The sequence below is a fragment of the Schistocerca cancellata genome, chromosome 3 (assembly GCF_023864275.1).
Source record: "Schistocerca cancellata isolate TAMUIC-IGC-003103 chromosome 3, iqSchCanc2.1, whole genome shotgun sequence".
Taxonomy (NCBI): Eukaryota; Metazoa; Arthropoda; class Insecta; order Orthoptera; family Acrididae; genus Schistocerca; species Schistocerca cancellata.
This window is the reverse complement of record NC_064628.1, coordinates 19303158-19325248: the sequence shown is the minus strand read 5'-3', so window position 1 is coordinate 19325248 and position 22091 is coordinate 19303158. Positions and strand designations below refer to the sequence as shown.

Here is a 22091-nt window from a genome sequence, read left to right as displayed (position 1 = left end):
GGACACTCAGCTCGGTACGTCTCTGATTATCTGATTGGCGGATGCTTGAGATGAAGGAGTAAACAGACATACGAGGTCTTTACACTCGCTAGATTGGTGTCTGGGGTTTCTCAGACGTCATCGGAGAGACAACATCGATCTTATCTCTGGTGGTATCATATATGGCATTAGGCGGCGGAAAATGTGAAGTACTTCAACTTGTATTCCGCTATAAAAGCCACTCTAACAGAGCTTCGTTGCGCCAGTCTGTTATAAACTGAGGAACTCTACGTACTTGTCTTGTGGCACCACTGGCGGCTTCAGAAATTTGAAGCATTTGTTGATGAAAAGGTGCGTCATAAGAATCGTATCATAGAGTTAGGTATTACATTTATAATAATCTAGCGATGTAATGTTTAGATAACTGATGTTTTGGTTTATTACACATTATAACATCATATGTTAAAGTTGTAGACCAAATTTATCATTCTTCTTCTTTTTGTTCTTTGAGTACCGTCTTCTTATAGAAGTTTGGCAACATGTTTAGTATATTCTTCTCTTCTATCAGTACCTTTTCTTCAAAGATAAGTTGCTTCAAAAAGTTGTTAAGAATTTACTTTCTTCGAACTAGCTACCAACTTAACAGTTTCACACCACAGTGAAGTATTTCGTCGTCGGTCAGATCTGTTCATGCGATGCTCAACATACGAAGGTACGTATACATTTCAGATGCCTTTATTCATGAACGATGTCTTAACTGTGCGGGTTCCTACCCCGTACAATGTACTGATACGACGTAACCCGTCACCATTCACCAACAGGAGTTACGTTGCAGAGCACGACTACATACCAGATTCGGGAATTTTTCGATTGGTGTCCACACATTGGGGATTCTGGTTTTCATTTGTCCATCAGAATCTTAGGTATTTCAGTCTACTTACCCCCTCTGGGATGCTCCACACAAATTGATGATCGCATTGTCTACAGTATTCTTGCTGATGACCAAAGTTTTTATTTTTTGGAAATTTATATTAAGTCCGACTCTTTACTGGCGATGTTAATTCTGTCGAGAAGGAATTGTAGGCCTTCTAAGACCCCAGTAAGTGATACAGTGTAATCAGCATAGTTGATATTACTCAAGCATTTATCATTGGTTCTAAGTCATTTATTGACGTCGTACAAAGCATTCCGGTAAACGGCTACAGAATATAAGTTGATGTGTGCTGGAGATAATCTGCATCCTTGAAACTTCCTGGCAGATTAAAACTTTTGCGCCGGGTCAGGCTTCGAAACTGAGACTTTTGCCAGTTTCGAATCCCGGTCCGTTACGCAGTTTTACTCTGCCGGGATGTTTGAAATCCGCACACACTTCGCTGCGGAGTGAAAATTCCTTCCGGAGTATTCGATCTTCGCTGATACCTTTCAGCAATCTAATGTCGTCTGAAAATTGGCTTTTTACCATGATTCGGGTCATTCTTTGCAGTGAAGTTGTTTAATTATACGATTTGATGTCTGACATTGTCAAAAACTTTCTCAAAATCGATTAAGCAAAAGCAATGACGTTCACCTGCGGGTAGAGACTTTCTCGAACTAAGACCTGTTTATGAAACAGGGCATCTCTTGTTCCGATATCACTGCTAAATCCGGACTGTGTTTCGTTTATGTTTCCATTTATTTTTCTGTGTAGAGGGCAGTGCAGCATTCTCAGAACACATTCAGAGCAGTGTTAGCATCAGCCTTCCTTGACAGATTTATGAAGATGGATTTAAACCATTCTACCGGTATATTCACAATGTTGTAAATGTTACTGAACAAATTTAAGAGGTACAAAATTGTTAAGGCTTTCGTGGCCACTTGTTGACAAACTGCCTATTGGCTTCTGTCTCGGGTTCTTCGGCCGACGTTCATCTAATGATTTTCCTGACGTTTCGCCAGCACGAGTGGCTGGCATTGTCAAAGCTTCACCCTCCATTGCCGGCAATGGAGGGTGAAGCTTTGACAATGCCAGCCACTCGTGCTGGCGAAACGTCAGGAAAATCATTAGATGAACGTCGGCCGAAGAACCCGAGACAGAAGCCAATAGGCAGTTTGTCAAATTTAAGAGGGTTTGGTATTTATTTCATTTTGCCAATCATAAAATAATTGTGATATGTAGGGACCGTAAAACAATAGTTTCGTTTTTATTATCGAAGCATTTTCTGTTTTCAGTCACGATTTCATTTTTATTTTTCTTGCATGCAGTGTTCTTTGTGATTTAATTCTATTCCCATGCCCTTTTTTTATTCAAGTGCAGATAAAATTAAAAAGCGCTTCGCAATAGTAATTATTTCCTGAAACGTTTAGTGCACAAGATGAACAAAAGTGGTAAGAATCATGACTGGTAACAGTGAAGCAGTTTGATAATAAAAATGAAATTATTATTCGTCGTTAGAGAGTGAATCAGCAGTCTCGTTGATAGCGCAGTCAGTTTTGTCGATGTGGGTTTATTTACATCAGTCTGTGGTTGTTAATAACGATGTTTTTGCTATTATCGAGTTGGCTCCCCACGCTGTGGTGGTACACTTCAATAGTTCATAAGGACTCGGTGCCAGTTAAATGTTGCCGCAACCCTACAGCTTCCCGCGAGGTCCTCGGGTTCTCTGTGAGAGTGCCTGTTAGCAATATGAGAAACCGACACCTCGTCTTTATAGAGTTTGGCTTCAGTGCGGTACTCATAAAAGATTTCGAGTGGTTGAGATATATGTCTTGGCCTGCTGTTGCTCTGTCTACAGAGTGGTAATGATAATCTGCTTTTTACCTGCCATATGTGCGTCAGTACACTAACTTTCAAGATAAGATCAGTTAAATAATGTCAGATGGCAGCTAAAGATTAAGAAATTGACTTGCACTCGTTTTCTATGCATTCAAAAGGATATTTGTAATATTCGTAGTACAAGAAAGGGATACCAGAATGGCCTGCAAATGTCCGTTCGTGAACTTCGTGCAGGATCTTTGCTCAGTCGTCTGGGCATTCTAAGTCTGTCATCCCTGTTGATCAGATTATGGTCTCCTTCAAAAGTAACCTCTGCCTTCATTCAGTAAAGATTAGAGAAATAAACGGTTTGCATTTGAACCACGCCTCCATTATCATTTCAAAGGAATATGTGCACAGTTCTGTTGGTTAACTTGAAATATGATTCTAACAGAAATATTTATGTTGTAAATACAACCTTTACATACGCAGTCTCCGACAGTCACAAATATAAATTTCTGTATGTCTCTTAGTGATGATACAGTTTGTTAGATGGGGACGCAAATAGTATTCGAGTATACGCCCGTATACACCTGGGTTAGCACGAATACGTGTCATGCTATAATAAAGCAAAGCTAGAGGCTGCAGAACGCTCACTATATTTTTTAATTGAATTTATTGACCTTCAGCTTGCACCATACAAGCAGCCCATACTTTCATACTCATAATATTTGTTTGTTTGCACGCACACACGTAGTACAGTGAAAACATAGTTACAGATAGACCAGTACTACATAATCAAGTGTTACAGAACACTTTCGTGCACCTCATTGTTAGAAGCGTATATTTGGGGCAACGGTGAATCTGCACATGGCGTTGAGAAGCCTGTTTTGCTAACAAAACCGTCACACAGGTAGCCAACGTGTGACCAAGCCTACAAGTTCTTGTAGAAAGCATTGTCTTAAAAACTTTGCCAATGTTTTATTATTAATGGGAGGCTCATGGTCAAAGGTAATGCCAATTATTACCTTTCCGTGAGAAAAATTCAACGCAAGTGGGACGCTATAACTATTTAGTCTAGGTGCTGTAATTGTCTTCCTTGGAATCTCCTGAATATCTAAATACTCTTGAGCTAGGGGAGGAAGAATTCTAAGGATCTACAAGCGCCCAGTTAAGCGCTGTATAGTTAGGTTTGAGGCGATAGATTTTAGACTGTTCGATTCGATTTTTTTTTTAAGAAAAAAATTTGGGGCAGAGGTACCGCCGGCGTATATGGTTCGGCAGCTAGAGCTCTCCAGCCGAGAGTGCGTTGATAGGGGTGCAGCGCATTGCTCCCAACCAACCAGCCAGCGCTTTGCTGTGGCATTTATTAATTCTTGTGAGGTAACCGTCAGATATAGACCAGTAGGAGCAACACATATAATCAGTTATTGGACGTACCGTCGTATGGTAAAATTTACGAAACAATTCGCAGCTAGCGAATATACGTTGCCGTTAGTTGTTTGAGACACATGAAAATTTGTCTCGGGCTGGGACTCCGACCAAGATACCCTACTTATCACGAGCGGTCGCCTTCACTACACTGGTCATTGAACACTTTTCCAGGAGCGACCCAGACTCCCGTATGTCACGCAGTCACAACCCTAATGATAGCACAATTCGTGATTCCCGCACACGGAGACAAATGTTATATCGTCATGCATGTCTGATGGACAGTGAACTGAGAAGAAACGGACACTATAACAAAGTCATTGTAACAATCGATTATGAGCATTTAAGTGTTGGTGCTGTGCCGACGTTCAAGTCCTGTCCAGTCCTGTCATAGCTGTATGTTGACAGGTAAATCGCATTTCTTAGCCATATACTCGTATTTTATATGCGCTTTCAGGGCTAGCTTACGGTCTTTGAAGAGTCGCAGGTATTTGAATAAAATCTCCAAAGCGAAGTGGTGCGGGCCTAGCGCTATTACTACTGACAGTTTCGATCTGTGCCTTGAAAACTGCGTTCGATTTAACTGTGGATATAGCCGATCCGTTTCTTGAGACCCACTGTTGGAGCGCGAACATTGCAGTTTTCAGTTGTGATTTTACAATCTTCTAGATACGTACTTTCCACATAAATACGTAAATCGTCAGTGTATTATAAAACTTTCGCCTTCTCTGGGAACATCCTCTGTAGGTCAATGACGTAGATATTAAACAGAATACGTAGTTCGTGGTCCTCTTGTACGTCCTTCACGTAAGACTAGTAGGAACCGATCAGAGAGAACAGGTGTTTCGTAAATGGGTTTTGTAGCTATCAATATGAATACTACTTACCGTAGGTGCTGCTTAGGTTCGGAAACACAGCTAGTAGATACGCATTTCGGCTGAAACAGAAATGTATGTCACTAACCAGACGTAGGAGAACATCTAGAGTATCTTTCCCTTTGTGAAAACATACCTGATCACTGGGGAATATGTAATCGACAGTCACTATAACCGCTGTTTGACCATTCTTTCCTACACTGTGTAGGGACAACGTAGTAATGTTATTAGTCGGCACGACGCCACCGAACTAGAATATCAGGATTATTTTCTGGTTTGAACACAGGAATCATTCTGCCTAGCTTCACGGGTTCAATATTGCAGAATTCAGACCACATTTTATTTACAAATACGGAGGAGGTGCTGTTGTCCTTCGTATGGCAAAAATGATAGCATATTGTAGTGGCCTGGGTCGGGGACAGTATTTTTCTCAGACGAGAAAGTTCTCTGCAACTCGACCATTGCGAATGGCTGTAGAAGAGGGTGACTTCATCGGGATTTGGTCCTCTATATTGGGATATTGTGTGACGGACGAAGGTGTTGTCTGCGTTTGTAACGTATGTTCCATAATACTCCTGGTAGGCAACGGATGGAAATGGCGAGGTGTAGAGGATTCATTGAAGCTATTCAGCTTCTTCCCCAGTGTTGACATTGTACTGTCCTCAGTTGTAGAGTTGGACACGATTTTCCAATTTGTCCTCTTCTTATTTCAAAAAAATTCTTGGTTACCGCTTGTATTTTTTGTGGGCTTATAGGATTTTACTTGGTACTATGTCTCTTACATTTGCTCATTGCTTTCTTCGTTTATAGCTAACATTCGGTAATCCACCACACAGGAATAGCTCTGTTTGTGGTATAAAACGGCATCTTCTAAGGACTTTCCTTTACGGCGGCGTTAGTAGTGCACTGTATTAGTTTCTTCCGAAGTCTGTTACTGTGGAGGGCTTACTTTTAAAACATTTTTATTGCAGTCATCTTTCCCGGTTTTCCATCTCTGAGAGGCGTAGATCAACGTGGTTCTTCCTCTGTACCAAGAGAAGTCAGAATAATTAGCATTTGAAAGGGAACCCAGAGGATCTACTTTTACTTCCCTGCTGGTTAACTGTGCCACGTGCGGTGATGGGGAGCTGAGGTCTATTGCTGATCTCCTCAGTAACGGCGGGGTTATCTTTATGGGGGATGAGTCATTCAGTAGGACAAGGTTTTCGTCTTATAGAATGGTCTTTAATAACGCACCATAGCCGTTATCATTCTCGCATCTCACTGACGTGTGATGGGCGTTAAAATCCACCACAACGAGCAGTGGATGGCCAAATTGCTGTAGTAGATAGGACCAGCAGATAGCCAGTATATTCAGGTCGGATTTTGAGCTTCGTTTTATATTGCTGTGTCTTATATGTTTCTCTTGTTTCAGTTGAGTTCAAGAATATTGTTAGGAATATTTTCTTTCAGAAGTACGGCAACGACTTCGTGCCTGTCGTGTCTGTTCCTTCTAAGTATGTCGTAGACAGGAAGTGTAAGTCATTTGTGGGCTTGAGCCATGTTTGGTACAGACTGAGAATTTATGTGTTTTGGTGTAGTGGCTGAGACTAACTTATTGGACGTAAGTGGCCTAGCATTTCATTTTTGTATGCTCTTGGCAACTTTCGCTATTATTTTAAGGAACTGAAGAGAGCAGATCAGTAATACTAACAAGTGGGCCGTCACAGATGTGTCCAAACAGTAAGGCTCATATTTGGCACGTCACTTGCGTACAACATAAAATGTAATAATTAAGATATTTTGGCTCAACATCTGCCACCGCTTTTGAGAAAATCACTACTGAAGTTAATAAATCGCGGTCAACTCAAAATCTGATGATGCATAACTGATAATTTCCCATTATTATACACCTTCCTAGAGATCGAGGAAAGAAACTCTTTTGACTGCCTCGTACATACCCTTAAGGTATGTGCTCTGAAACGAAGTCCTGTTGGCGTAGCGGCCAGTATGTCTTCGTTTACGTAGTGGCGAGGACGTCTTGTTTGCATCCCGTCCGCGGAGTTCGCCAGCGTGCGTAGTCTGTGCACATGATCGCCGCCGCTTGGTTCTACGACCGTTGATGGACGCGCCACTGTTCAACTATATCGAAAATTCAGGATGAGGTTCAGTTCTCAGTCTGTCTGTGCACGACACAGGGCTTTTAAATGGAATGTGACGAAGTTCACCTCAGACATAGTAGGCATCCACCTTTCTATCGCCAGTAGTCGTATATGTCAAAATGAAAAGCGACGCCGTCTGTCATGACGAACTGTCCAGATATGCTAGCGGCTTCAAGTTCAAACATGACAATGGACACACAGCAGCGGTCATCGTCGATCGTGTGGGGCTCGGATTAAGTTCTCTGTTCGTCTTCACCTACACTCCTGGAAATTGAAATAAGAACATCGTGAATTCATTGTCCCAGGAAGGGGAAACTTTATTGACACATTCCTGAGGTCAGATACATCACATGATCACACTGACAGAACCACAGGCACATAGACACAGGCAACAGAGCGTGCACAATGTCGGCACTAGTACAGTGTATATCCACCTTTCGCAGCAATGCAGGCTGCTATTCTCCCATGGAGACGATCGTAGAGATGCTGGATGTAGTCCTGTGGAACGGCTTGCCATGCCATTTCCACCTGGCGCCTCAGTTGGACCAGCGTTCGTGCTGGACGTGCAGACCGCGTGAGACGACGCTTCATCCAGTCCCAAACATGCTCAATGGGGGACAGATCCGGAGATCTTGCTGGCCAGGGTAGTTGACTTACACCTTCTAGAGCACGTTGGGTGGCACGGGATACATGCGGACGTGCATTGTCCTGTTGGAACAGCAAGTTCCCTTGCCGGTCTAGGAATGGTAGAACGATGGGTTCGATGACGGTTTGGATGTACCGTGCACTATTCAGTGTCCCCTCGACGATCACCAGTGGTGTTCGGCCAGTGTAGGAGATCGCTCCCCACACCATGATGCCGGCTGTTGGCCCTGTGTGCCTCGGTCGTATGCAGTCCTGATTGTGGCGCTCACCTGCACGGCGCCAAACACGCGTACGACCATCATTGGCACCAAGGCAGAAGCGACTCTCATCGCTGAAGACGACACGTCTCCATTCGTCCCTCCATTCACGCCCGTCGCGACACCACTGGAGGCGGGCTGCACGATGTTGGGGCGTGAGCGGAAGACGGCCTAACGGTGTGCGGGACCGTAGCCCAGCTTCATGGAGACGGTTGCGAATGGTCCTCGCCGATACCCCAGGAGCAACAGTGTCCCTAATTTGCTGGGAAGTGGCGGTGCGGTCCCCTACGGCACTGCGTAGGATCCTACGGTCTTGGCGTGCATCAGTGCGTCGCTGCGGTCCGGTCCCAGGTCGACGGGCACGTGCACCTTCCGCCGACCACTGGCGACAACATCGATGTACTGTGGAGACCTCACGCCCCACGTGTTGAGCAATTCGGCGGTACGTCCACCCGGCCTCCCGCATACCCACTATACGCCCTCGCTCAAAGTCCGTCAACTGCACATACGGTTCACGTCCACGCTGTCGCGGCATGCTACCAGTGTTAAAGACTGCGATGGAGCTCCATATGCCACGGCAAACTGGCTGACACTGACGGCGGCGGTGCACAAATGCTGCGCAGCTAGCGCCATTCGACGGCCAACACCGCGGTTCCTGGTGTGTCCGCTGTGCCGTGCGTGTGATCATTGCTTGTACAGCCCTCTCGCAGTGTCCGGAGCAAGTATGGTGGGTCTGACACACCGGCGTCAGTGTGTTCTTTTTTCCATTTCCAGGAGTGTACATCTAAAAACGGACTCCGCAAGCCACCGTGCAGTGCGTGGCGAAACGTACCCTCCACCACTACTAGTCATTTTCTTTCCTGTTCCACTCATAAACACAGCGAGGGAAAGACGACTGTCTGCACGCCTACGTATGAGCCCTAATTTCTCATATCTTATCTTCGTGGTCCTTACATCTACATCTACATCTACATGATTACTCTGCAATTCACATTTAAGCGCTTGGCAGAGGGTTCATCGAACCACAATCACACTATCTCTCTACCATTCCACTCCCGAACAGCGCGCGGGAAAAAGGAACACCTAAACCTTTCTGTTCGAGCTCTGATTTCTCTTATGTTATTTTGATGATCATTCCTGCCTATGTAGGTTGGGCTCAACAAAATATTTTCGCATTCTAAAGAGAAAGTTGGTGACTGAAATTTCATCAGAAGACGAAAAACGTCTTTGCTTTAATGACTTCCATCCCAACTCGCGTATCATATCTGCCACACTCTCTCCCCTATTACGTGATAATACAAAACGAGCTGTCCTTTTTTGCACCCTTTCGATGTCCTCCGTCAATCCCACCTGGTAAGGATCCCATACCGCGCAGCAATATTCTAACAGAGGACGAACGCATTGTATGTTGGCGGCAGTAGAATCGCTCGGCAGTCAGCTTCAAATGACGGTTCTCTAAATTTTCTCAATAGAGTTCCTTGAAAAGAATGTCGCCTTCCCATCTGAGGTCTCGAAGCATCTCCGTAACACTTACGTGTTGTTCGAACCTACTAATAAAAATCCAGCAACCTGCTTCTGAATTGCTTCGATGTCTTTCTTCAGTCAGCCTGGTATGTATCTCAGACACTCGAATAGTACTCAAGTACAGGTGGCATCAGTGTCCTCTCCTTTACAGGTGAACCACTCTTTCCCAAAATTCTCCCAATAAACCAAAGTCGACCATTTGCTTTCCGTACCATAGTTTTCACATGCTCGTTACATTTCATATCGCGTTGCAATGTTACAGTCAGATATTTAAACGAGTTGACTGTGCCAAGCGGGACACTAGTAAAACTACATGCTTGTTCTTTCTACCCATTCGCATTAACTTACATTTTTCTATAGTTAAAGCTGGCTGCTGTTCATCACAGCAACTAGAAATTTCATCTAAGTCGTCTTGAACCCTCCTACAGTTATTCAACTTCAACAGCTTACTGCACACCTACTCTACTACGTGATCACTCTACTACTCACAATAAAGTGCCTGGCAGAGGGTTCAATGAACCACCTTCATGCTGCTTCTCTACCGTTCCACTCTCGAACGGCACGCGGGAAAAACGAGCACTTAAATTTTTCCGTGCGAGCCCTGATTTCTCTTATTTTGTCGTGATGATCATTCCTCCCTATGTAGGTGGGTGCCAACAGAATGTTTTCGCAATCGTAGGAGAAAACTGGTGATTGAAATTTCATCAGAAGATCCCGTCGCAACGAAAAACTCCTTTGTTTTAATGATTGCCACACCAATTCACGTATCATGTCTGTGACACTATCTCCCCTATTTCGCGATAATACAAAACGAGCTGCCTTTCTTTGTACTTTTTCGATGTCATCCGTCAGTCCCACCTGATGCGCATCCCACACTGTACAGCAGTACTCCAGAATACGGCGGACAAGCGTAGTGTAAGCAGTCTCTTTGGTAGACCAAACAGTCTCTTTGGTAGACCTGTTGCACCTTCTAAGTGTTCTGCCAATGAATCGCAGTCTTTGGTTTACTCTACCCACAATATTATCTATGTGATCGTTCCAATTTAGGTTATTTGTAACTGTAATCCCTAAGTATTTAGTTGAATTTACAGCCCCCAGATTTGTGTGACTTAACGCGTAATCGAAATTTAGCTGATTTCTTTTAGTACTCATGTGAATAACTTCACACTTTTCTTCATTCAGGGTCAATTGCCACTTTTCGCACCATACAGATATCTTATCTAAATCATTTTGCAAGTCGTATTTATCATGTGATGAATTTACGAGACGGTAAATGACAGCATCATCTGCAAACACTCTAAGACGGCTACTCAAATTGTCTCCTATGTCGTTAATATAGATCAGGAACAATAGAGGGCCTATAACACTTCCTCGGGGACCGCCGGATATTACTTCTGTTTTACTCGATGACTCTCCGTCTATTACTACGAACTGTGACCTTTCTGACAGGAAATCACGAATCCAGTCGCACAACTGAGGCGATACTCCGTAGGCACGCAGTTTGGTTAGAAGACACTTGTGAGGAACGGTGTCGAAAGTCTTCTGGAAATCTAAAAATATGGAATCAATTTGACATCCCCTGTCGATAGCAGTTATTACTTCATGAGTATAAAGAGCTACTTGTGTTTGACAAGAACGATATTTTCTGAATCCGTGCTGACTATATGTCAATAAATCGTTTTCTTCGAGGTACCTCATAATGTTCGGATACAGTATATGTTCTAAAACCCTACTGCAAATCGACGTTAGTGATATAGGCCTGTAATTCGGCGGATTACTCCTACTTCCCTTTTTGGGTATTGGTGTGACTCGAGCAATTTTCCAGTCTTTAGGTACGTATACAACGTGGATGTATGTAATTGCTAAATATGGAGCTATTTTATCAGCATACTCTGAGAGGAGCCTGCTGGTATAAAATCTGGATCGGAGGCCTTGCCTTTATTAAGCGATTTAAGCTGCTTTGTTACACCGAGGATATCTAATTCTATGTTTCTTATCTTGGCAGTTGTTCTTTATTGGAGTTCAGGAATATTTACTTCGTCTTCTTTGGTGAAGGAGTTTCGGAAAACCGTGTTTAATAACTCTGCTTTAGTGGCACTGTCATCAGTGACTCCACCGTTGTTATCGCGCAGTGAAGGTATTGATTGTGTCTTGCCTCTGGTGTTCTTTATGTATGACCAGAATCTCTTTGGGTTTTCTGACAGATTTCGAGACACAATTTCGTTGTGGAAATTATTAAAAGCATCTGGCATTGAAGTACGCGCCATATTTCTAACTTCTGTAAAACTATGCCAATCTTGGGGATTTTGCGTTGTTTTAAATTTGGCATGCTTTTTTCGTTGCTTCTACAACAACGATCTGACCCGTTTTTTGTACCATGGGGATCAGTACCATCACTTATTAATTTATGTGGTATATATATCTCTCAATTGCTGTTAATACTATCTCTTTGAAAACATTCCACAACTTTTCTACACTTACATGATCAGATCGGAAGGAGTGAAGACTGTCTCTTAGAAAGGCGTTAAGAGCATTTTTATCAGCTTTTTTAAATAGATATACTTTGCGTTTCTTTTTGATGGTTGTAGGTGTTACGGTATTCAGCCTAGCAGCAACTGCCTTGTGGTCGCTAATCCCTGTATTCGTCACAACACTCACTATTTGTCCAGGATTATTGCTGCTAAAAGGTCGAGTATGCTTTCGCAACTATTTACGCTTCGAGTGGGCTCATGAACTAATTGTTCAAAATAATTTTCTGAGAAAGCATTCAGTACAATTTCGGATGATGTTTTATGCCTGCCGCCGGCTTTAAACGTATATTTTTTCCAGCATATCGAGGGTAGATTGAAGTCACCACCGACTATATTTGTATGAGCGGGGTAGTTATTTGAAATGAGACTCAAGTTTTCTTTGAACTGTTCAGCAACTATGTCTTCTGAGTCGGGGGGTCGGTAAAACGACCCAATTAATAGTTTAGTCCGATTGTCAGGTATAACCTCTACCCACACTATTTCACATGAACTATCTACTTCAATTTCGCTACAAGGCAAACTACCTCTGACAGCAATAAATACTCCACCACCAACTGTATTTAATCTATCATTTCTGATCACTGTTATATCGTTTGAAAAAAATTCGGCTGAAGTTATTTCCGGCTTTAGCCAGTTCTTTGTACCTACAACTATTTGAGATCCAGTGCTTTCTATTAGGGCTTGAAGCTCTGGTTCTTTCCCAACACAGCTACGACAATTTACAACTACAATACCAATCGTGTCTACAACTACCTTACTGTGTTTTACCTGCCCACTTTCTGACGGACGCCCCTTCTGTGGTTCCCTAAGACTCTCTAACCTAAAAAACCGCCCAGTCCCTTCCACACAGCCCCTGCTACCCGTGAAGCCGCCTCCTGTGTGTAGTGGACTCCTGACCTATTAAACGGAACCCGGAAACCCACCACCCGATGGCGAAAGTCAAGGAATCTGCAGCCTACACGGTCACAGAACCGCCTGAGCCTCTGATTCAGACCCTCCACTCGGCTCTGCACCAAAGGACTACAGTCGGTTCTATCGACGAAGCTGCAGATGGTGAGCTCCGCCATAAATCTCGGAAGCAAGACTGGCAGTCTTTACCATTTCCGCTAGCCGCCCGAAACCAGACAGAATCTGCTCCGATCCAAAGCGACTCACGTCATTGGTACCGACATGAGCCACCACCTGCAGTTGGCTGCAACCTGTACTCTTCATGGCATCCGGAAGCACCCTTTCCACTTCCGGAATGACTCCCCCCGGAATGCACACCACAGCAGCAACTGCAAACAGCAGATTGCTGCTCAACTTGTCCGCCAAACCATTTCCCTGTGGCATTCCTGACGATACGCTTGTATCTGATGAGCACTCGCCGTCGAGAACAACATGCTCGTACCTTCATTAACAGACTGCAACGAGGCAATGTTTCAAATGCTTCCCTGAAATCTAGAAATATGGAATCTGCCTATTGCCCTTAATTCATAGTTCACAGTATATCATGTGAGAAAAAGGAAAGCTGCGTTTCGCAGGAGCGATGGTTTTTAAAACCATGGTGATTCTTTGACGTAATCTTCTCAGTCTCAAGAAAGTATATTCGAACTGATACTATGTTCAAGGATTCTGCAGCAATCCGAAGTTAGGGATATTGGTCTGTAATTTTGTGGGTCTGTTCTTTTACCCTTTTTATATATTGGAGTCACTAGACCTTTTTTTCCAGTCACTTTGCGCTAGGCTGGAGATTCACGATAAATACAGGCTAGGTAAGGTGCCAACGCCGTTGAGTATTCTTTGCAAAACCGAACTGAGATTTCATACGGACCTGGTGATTTATTTGCTTTCAAACCTTTCAGCTGCTTCTCTACGCCTGGGATTCTTACTACTATGTCGTCCGTACGGTGGTTTGTCTGATGGTCTAATGATGGTACGTTTGCATGATATGTTTGCACGATTCTCCTATGTGAACGATTTCTTGAACGTGAAATTTAACACCTTGGCTTTCGTATTTCTGTCTTCAATTGGCACGCCAGACTGGTCAACAAGGGATGAAGGAAGCCTTATATCCGCTTAGCTTCCCTTTGAAGTGCTCCCTGACGCCGTTGCTGCCTTATAAGCAAGTGGGAAAGTGCTGGACTAAGTAGTCGCAAAACGGCATAAGTTCACAACATAATTGTCCCTTAACAGAATCAGCCAGTTTAAGATGGAGCTATCTAAACACGTGCCGACATACACCAACATTGGTGGCTCTTAAGTAATAATAATGCATGATGGACAGCCGGAAAATGTTCTGGATGTGGCCAGGAAGGCGACGTCAGGTCAGCGAGTCTCTAACGATGCCTTATGCAACACCCACTGGCCAATCAGTAGCAGGGTCACGTGGCCACGACCTTCCCCCTCACGCTGCGGCAGTGAGGCCAGTATCTTCTCCTGACAAAGAGCAGACTCTCTCTCTCTCTCTCTCTCTCTCTCTCTCTCTCTCTCCATACGTCACGTCCGACGCCGCGCCAAGGACAGATTTGAACAATAACGCGCCGGAGGCACAGTAACAGTCGGACGCTGTTCGACAGCAGTCATTGCCGGCCTCAATTTTTGATACCATAGACGTACACTGTAACCTCCCCCTAACTTACCGACCTTAATGACAGTGAAAAATGAAACCGCGTGTACCTAATGGGAGTTTTGGAAAAGCAATCGTCACCGAAGTTAACCTGTCGCTAAAGAGGGAGGAAAGGGTTACATCTAAATGAAAGGAAAAATGCAAATGAAACTGGTGGAAATTAATTTTGGAAAAGGGGTAAAGTTAATAAAGAAAGTAAATGTGCGGCCGTCACGTTAACAATTAACTAGCGGTAATTAGATATTTGAGATTTGGGGAAAATTACAGTCGCCAGTCCTAAGGACAATTACTATAGTAGCTGAAAAAAAAGGTTACTACACATATAATTACCACTAGAAGCGTGGCAACTGAAGGTTGACACGTGCAGTGTGAAAACTGAAAGTTTGTCAGAAGTAATAAATTTCGCTACACTCTGACTTAATTTAGCAAAAGAATTAATAAAACAGGAAAATCGAAAGTTAATTTAGTGACTGAAGTTAATAGTGAGCTTTCTTTCTGAAGCACATCGAAATTCAGTAAAATACGGTTAGTCTTGGACTACGTCAACAATCATTTCAAAAGCTACTTGAATCTACGCAATTTAGAAATAAGAGATTTAACTTTGAACTTGAATTAAATGATTCTGAACAATTAACAATAGTAAAATTTAGTACGTACCAAGCTGAGCTGCAGTCACAGGTAAGCTGAAATACGGTAACAAAACTGGCATTCTTAATTCGTGCTTGTGTAATCTAAATATTGTAGCCAGCTATGAATACTTTAACTGAACTTTGAAATTAAGGCAGTGAAATGCTATATTACTATTTTAATGCTGGCGTTTGAATTTCAACGACACTCGGGTTCATTCCAGAAAAGGAAGGGACCCTGCTTGGTAATGCAATTGGGACAATGAGCAACAAATATTCATGCTAAGTTGCTGTAATTATAGTTACGAAAATGGTACAGTTTGAAAAGCTGAGGTCTGCCATACAGTTGTAAAACTTTACGTGCTTCCAGTCTTCCTTGTTGGTTGATTGAAGGTTTGAAGCCGTCGATCGAGGAGGTGGCGACAGTCACTCATTGTCGGCCGTCGCTGTTGCAGAAGCTGGATGTTGGCGCGCCTTCTTCTCGACACGGTCACCAGGCGAAACGGGCTCTTGATGTGCGCCAGCTAATGCTTCCCGTCCGCGACACCATGTCAGAACCTATCATCGCAAGTCGAGCGCAATTACATGCTGCCAAACCCCGAAAGCGCGGCAACTCGCGGGAGCGTCACACAACACCCCTGCTCCACTCGCTACTCCAGCCAGACTCTCTGCCCTGCCCGCGCTCCACGCGGCAGAGTTAACACTACCAAAGATCCTACACTTTCGTTCTTCAAACGACCTATCGATGTAATCGTTCGATACGTTCCCTAGGCAAGACCCAGCGTAAAAATACAAATAATATTTACGAAACAAACCAATTATACATCGACATAAATGCATAAATATATATATATACAAATAGTAAAACAATTACAATATATGAAGACACAGATATGTTATATATTCAGGTAACAAAAATAGGGAAAACAAATTTATAGTTCAATAAATGGAAATAGGAGGATATGCATTTCTGGCGTTACAACACTATTTGATCAAAAGTATCCGGCCACACCCAAAAAGATCCGTTTTCAGACATCGTGAGACAGCAGAATGGGGCGACCCGCGGAGCTCACGGAGTTCGATCGTGGTCAGGTGATTGGAAGTCACTTGTGTCACACGTCTGTACGCGAGATTTCCATACTCCTAATATCCCTTGGTCCACTGTTCCCGTTTTGATAGTGAAGTGGAAACGTTAAGGGGCACGCACAGCACAAAAGCGTACAGGCCGACCTCGTCTGTTGACTGGCAGGGACCGCCGACAGTTGCAGAGGCAGACATCTATCCAGACCATAACACAGAAATTCCAAACTGCATCAGGATCCAATGCTAGTACTATGACAGTTAGGCGGGAGGTAAGAAAACGTGGATTTCGTGGTCGAGCGGCTGCTCATAAGCCACACATCACGCCGGTAAAATGCCAAACGACGCCTCGCTTGGTGTAAGGAGCGTAAACATTGGACGATTGAACAGTGGAAAAATGTTGTGTGGAGTGACGAATCACGGAACACAATGTGGCGATCCGATGGCAGTGTGTAGGTATGGCGAGTGCCCGGTGAATGTCGTCTGCCAGAGTGTGTAGTGCCAACAGTAAAATTCGGAGGCGGTGGTGTTATGGTGTGGTCGTGTTTTTCATGGTGTAAGTAGGCTGATTATGTTTTCTTATTGGCAACGTTACATAGCGCTCTGTATGAAAATCACTGGCTGTGCTGTGTGCAGTCTGTGGCTAGTTTGCATTGTTGTCTGACTTTTGAAGTTTTTGCTGTGTTTGTCTCTGATTTTGTTCCATTGTGTCTAACTTGTGAAGATTTTGTCCCATTTGTCTCTGATTTTGTTCCATTTGTTGCATTAATTGCAATAATAATGTATTAGTGTCTGGAATCTGTTTCTCTATGCTTTTTGGCAGTGCATTTTCACCGGTAACATTCACATTTTGACAAGCAGAAAATGTGTCTTGACTCATTTGAGAAAATGGTGAGGACCCAAAACCTAAATCTACAGTATTTGCAATATTGTGTTCTGTCATTTCGGATTCCTGAGGGGAGCTGTTGCCGACCGATCGATCGATAATGCTTCCTTGTTCACTACCTGTTTCACTGTCTATACCATTATTTGCCGCCCGCTCCATTTCCCTATACACAGTTACCAAATTACCACCTCTAATGTCTGTTAATTCATTACACAGTGGTGCTGATAAGCTACGCTCGTCGTCACTATTATTTCTCAGTTTACTTTGAAGCCTAGTGTTACGTTTTTCACACGCGATTATTGTCACAATATTTCACACGACAACACAGAAAAGCACAATTTGAAGAGCAAAATAAGAAAACACATTAACATAGAAATGGAAATAATGTCTACTTAAATACTTGGTGCATATCTACATGCATGTCGCAACTGTTTTACTGTACAACAATGAAAGACTGCAACTACAAAGGAAATTCTCTCTATAATTACGCGCTAGCAATAAACAAAAGCTACACTAATTACACAAACTACAAGAAAAAATCAGAAGATTCCAGTGAGGTATCCTCGGCTAAGGGTTGACATATGAAACGTCCCCTTTTTGAAGAATTGTACAAGACTGTGCTTAAACTGACACACAATATTTTTAGCGCAACGCAATCTGACTTTCAAAAATCTCTACTAAAGAATGGCCCTGACTAACATTAATCTATACCTTTCACAAATCACTTACCTCACAAAAATCTTCATTACTCGAACTACTGCAATACAGCGAGCGCCACTACTGCCAGCTAAATAAAAGATTCAAACTACAGAAGGCACTAACTACTGATAGGCATAGTTAGCAAATGAAAGATTTTGATAGAGAACAAACAATGTATTTACCTTAATAGTGTTGAAAAAACATAATATACATAGCAGTTCATAAAATCCATTCTGTACTCAAAAATCCGCCATCTCATTTTCCACATCCACCACTGCTGGCGGCTCACCTCCAACTGCGCAATGCTGCGCGCTGTTCACGTCCAGCTGCCGCTGCCAAACACTACAATGGCAGACAACAATGCAAACTAGCCACAGACTGCACACAGCACAGCCAGTGATTTTCATACAGAGCGCTATGTAACGTTGCCAATAAGAAAACATAATCAGCCTACTTACAATGGGGGGGAGGGAGGGCTTGCACCTCTTGTTGTTTTGCGTGACACTGTCACAGCACAGGCCTACATTGATGTTTAAAACACCTTTTTGCTTCCCACTGTTGAAGAGCAATTCGGTGATGGCGATTGAATCTTTCAATATGATTGACCAGCTGTTCATAATGCACGGCCTGTGGCGGAGTGGTTACACATCCCTGTTATGGACTGGCCTGCACGGAGTCGTGACCTGAATCCTATAGAACACCTTTGGGATGTTTTGGCACCTATTAGTAGAGCTTATGGTCAATAAGTTCTGTGAACAACGAGACCGTGGATTACTTTCAAGCAAATGTGCACGGATGCTTCTAGAAGGCTATGATATATACACTCTGTTTTTGTAGATCATAAAGATGGGAATAAGCAGCCTTGTCGGTGATATGAAGGGCAAAAATTTGGAAGATGGACAGGGCATTGGTGGACACTACAGACTCAGAAAGAAAATTTTAGACACTCTTCAAGTGTATAATGGTAAGTCTGTCAGACAGAGCCTATCCAATGAACGCGACATGAAAAATGCGGTATGGGCTACGTATTTCCACACGTTATCAAAAGATGAACACCCCATTCATCCACTGTGACAAAACAACAGGTGTAAGTCTCTACACATTCAGAGGGATAACAACCCCTAAATTCACAAGGAGAGGCTTCCAAATTGTATCCTGGATGTTGTTAAGCACACTTACAAGTTTCTGGCCGATTCTGAACTTTTAAAAAAAAAAGCGTGTTCATGGCAAAACCCAGAAACCAAACGAGTCTCTAAATTAGCTCATATGGAAACGATGCCCTAAAACCACATTTTTATCTGCTATAGCTGTCAGAATTGCAGCTTATGATGCAGTTATTGCATTTAATTATGGGAACGTAGGGAGGATGAAGGTATTACAGAGAACTGGCTTTAAGATAAGAAATTGCCCTCGAAATATATTGAGAAAAAAATAGATTTACAGCGTGTCTCTGCAGCTGAAAAGTCAGTTGAAGATCTAGTAAAGGAAAGGAGGCAGAAAACAAGCAAGAAATGAGAAATCTTGAAGGGAAGGAGGACCATAAATACAAATCTGAGGACTTCTGAAAAGGTGACATACAACAAACGTTAGGGTGAACTTTAAATTGCATTTCCTGAAATTATGTTTCTGAAAGTTTACAGGTTATGTACATTTTTCTCAGAATCTATGAAGCCTAGAATTACGATATTTTGTACAGTTATATGAAGTGTTCACGGGTTGTCATCCGAGTAGCGTCGTCGTCTCGTAGAAACGTTTCGATGGAATGCGTCTCCATCATCTTCAGGCGAAGAGATGATGAAGACGCATTCCATCGATACGTTGCTACGAGACGACGACGCTACTCGGATGACAACCCGTGAACACTTCATATATGAAATTCGCCGAGAAAGCCTGCACTCACATATTTTGTACACCTATTTCTATAAACTCAAGTGTAAGATGAGATATGGGGGAAAGTGCTTTGAATTTTGCACGAGTTTTATATTATACTTACAGAAATACAATTAAAATTTATCAGAATTCTCCTACTCAGTATATTCAAAAGACTTCATGAAAGAAGTTTACTGTACGCAGGTAGATTAAAGAGAGAAAATTTTGTAGAAATCTCTGAGAAAATGGTAGGTATATTACTTTTTGAAATTAAAATTCTTTAATTCCATAAAAAGTAAAATAAACACAATTCGAGGAAAGAAATGGCTGACGGAGTCATATTATTAACAAATTTAAATAGTTTAGAATTTATTAATTTGTGGTTCGTTATTCTAAAAGAGCAGGATATATATATATATATATATATATATATATATATATATATATATATATATATATATATATATTTGCTTTGGGCCGTGGGTTGGACACCTGGGTCTATTTGGAATAGCAAAGGAAACGTGGCAATCATCACCACAGTTTGAGAGCCCTACAGGATCTAATCATCAGTCAGCAATGAGTGCCTTCATCTGCTCATGACACACATGAAGAATCTTGTGGACTAAATTCCTCGCAGACTTGAGGCCATTACCAAGAACAGATGCGGTGTTTCACTGTACTTGCGTGGTGTATCGTGGCGAATAATTTTTGTCCAGTGTGCTTATGTCTTTACTCCTTTTGAGCTGTTTTGTCACAAGTTTCTTAGGTATTTGTAATTTAGTTGTTTGGGCATGAGAATGGTGAAACACACGGCCTGGGTACGTGTTGATGAGACATTTATTTCTGTGTGCCGCGTCCAGGTGGTGCGTGATGGCAGGTGCGAGGTGCGTGGCGGCCCTGCTGCTGCTGCTGCTGGCGACGGTCCGCGGACAGTACGACCGCCTGCCGGGGGAGAGCTGGCCGCTCCGACAGAGGGTCGACCTCACGGTCCACCTCGGCGACGAGGGGTGAGTCACCAGCTGGCTCTCTGGCTGCATTGCTGCCACATAGCGTAACTTAACTCAGTGACCCGTGTAGGCGCAGATGCTGCACTTGGCGGGACCACAGCCACTATCCACGACAGTTCCTTGCACAAAGGAAGAGAGAGAAGTATAACCAATTCATTGATTTCAGTCACAGATTAGGAGTCCTGATTAAATTTTGTATAATTTGATACTAAACTCAGACCGTTCAGTTGATTAACTAACAAGTTGCCAAACTTAATCTCCCTTTTGATTCTACTGAGTAAATTTTCTCAAAAAAACAGGCACCACCAATTTGTCTAGACAGAGCACAACCGATTGTAGGGGCGGGGTAACTTCGATATTCCCTTTTTAATTAATATAGGAAACTCCATCTGGTGAGCAAGATGTATGAGACAGGCGAAATACTCTCAGACTTTAAGAGGAATATAATAATTCCAATCCCAAAGAAAGCAGGTGTTGACAGATGTGAAAATTACCGAACAATCAGTTTAATAAGCCACAGCTGCAAAATACTAACACGAATTCTTTACAGACGAATGGAAAAACTAGTAGAAGCCGACCTCGGGGAAGATCAGTTTGGATTCCGTAGAAATACTGGAACACGTGAGGCAATACTGACCTTACGACTTATCTTAGAAGAAACATTAAGGAAAGGCAAACCTACGTTTCTAGCATTTGTAGACTTAGAGAAAGCTTTTGACAATGTTGACTCAAATACTCTCTTTCAAATTCTAAAGGTGGCAGGGGTAAAATACAGGGAGCAAAAGGCTATTTACAATTTGTACAGAAACCAGATGGCAGTTATAAGAGTCGAGGGACATGAAAGGGAAGCAGTGGTTGGGAAGGGAGTGAGACACGGTTGTAGCCTCTCCCCGATGTTATTCAATCTGTATATTGAGCAAGCAGTAAAGGAAACAAAAGAAAAATTCGGAGTAGGTATTAAAATCCATGGAGAAGAAATAAAAACCTTGAGGTTTGCCGATGACATTGTAATTCTGTCAGAGACAGCAAAGGACCTGGAAGAGCAGTTGAACGGAATGGACAGTGTCTTGAAAGGAGGATATAAGATGAACATCAACAACAGCAAAACGAGGATAATGGAATCTAGTCGAATTAAGTGGGGTGATGTTGAGGGTATTAGATTAGGAAATGAAACACTTAAAGTAGTAAAGGAGTTTTGCTAT

The 22091-nt window shown here is 42.9% G+C and overlaps 1 protein-coding gene across 1 annotated transcript in view; it reads left to right on the top strand.

Annotated features, from left to right (window-relative positions):
* The first annotated feature begins 252 nt into the window (after positions 1-252).
* Positions 253-22091, top strand: part of LOC126175447 (aminopeptidase N-like) — a 184268-nt gene continuing 162429 nt past the window's right edge. The window contains exons 1-2 of the mRNA XM_049922250.1: positions 253-330; positions 20743-20889. Coding sequence (XP_049778207.1) covers positions 323-330; positions 20743-20889 — 155 coding nt within the window. The 5' untranslated portion in view covers positions 253-322. The remainder of the gene's footprint in view (positions 331-20742; positions 20890-22091) is intronic.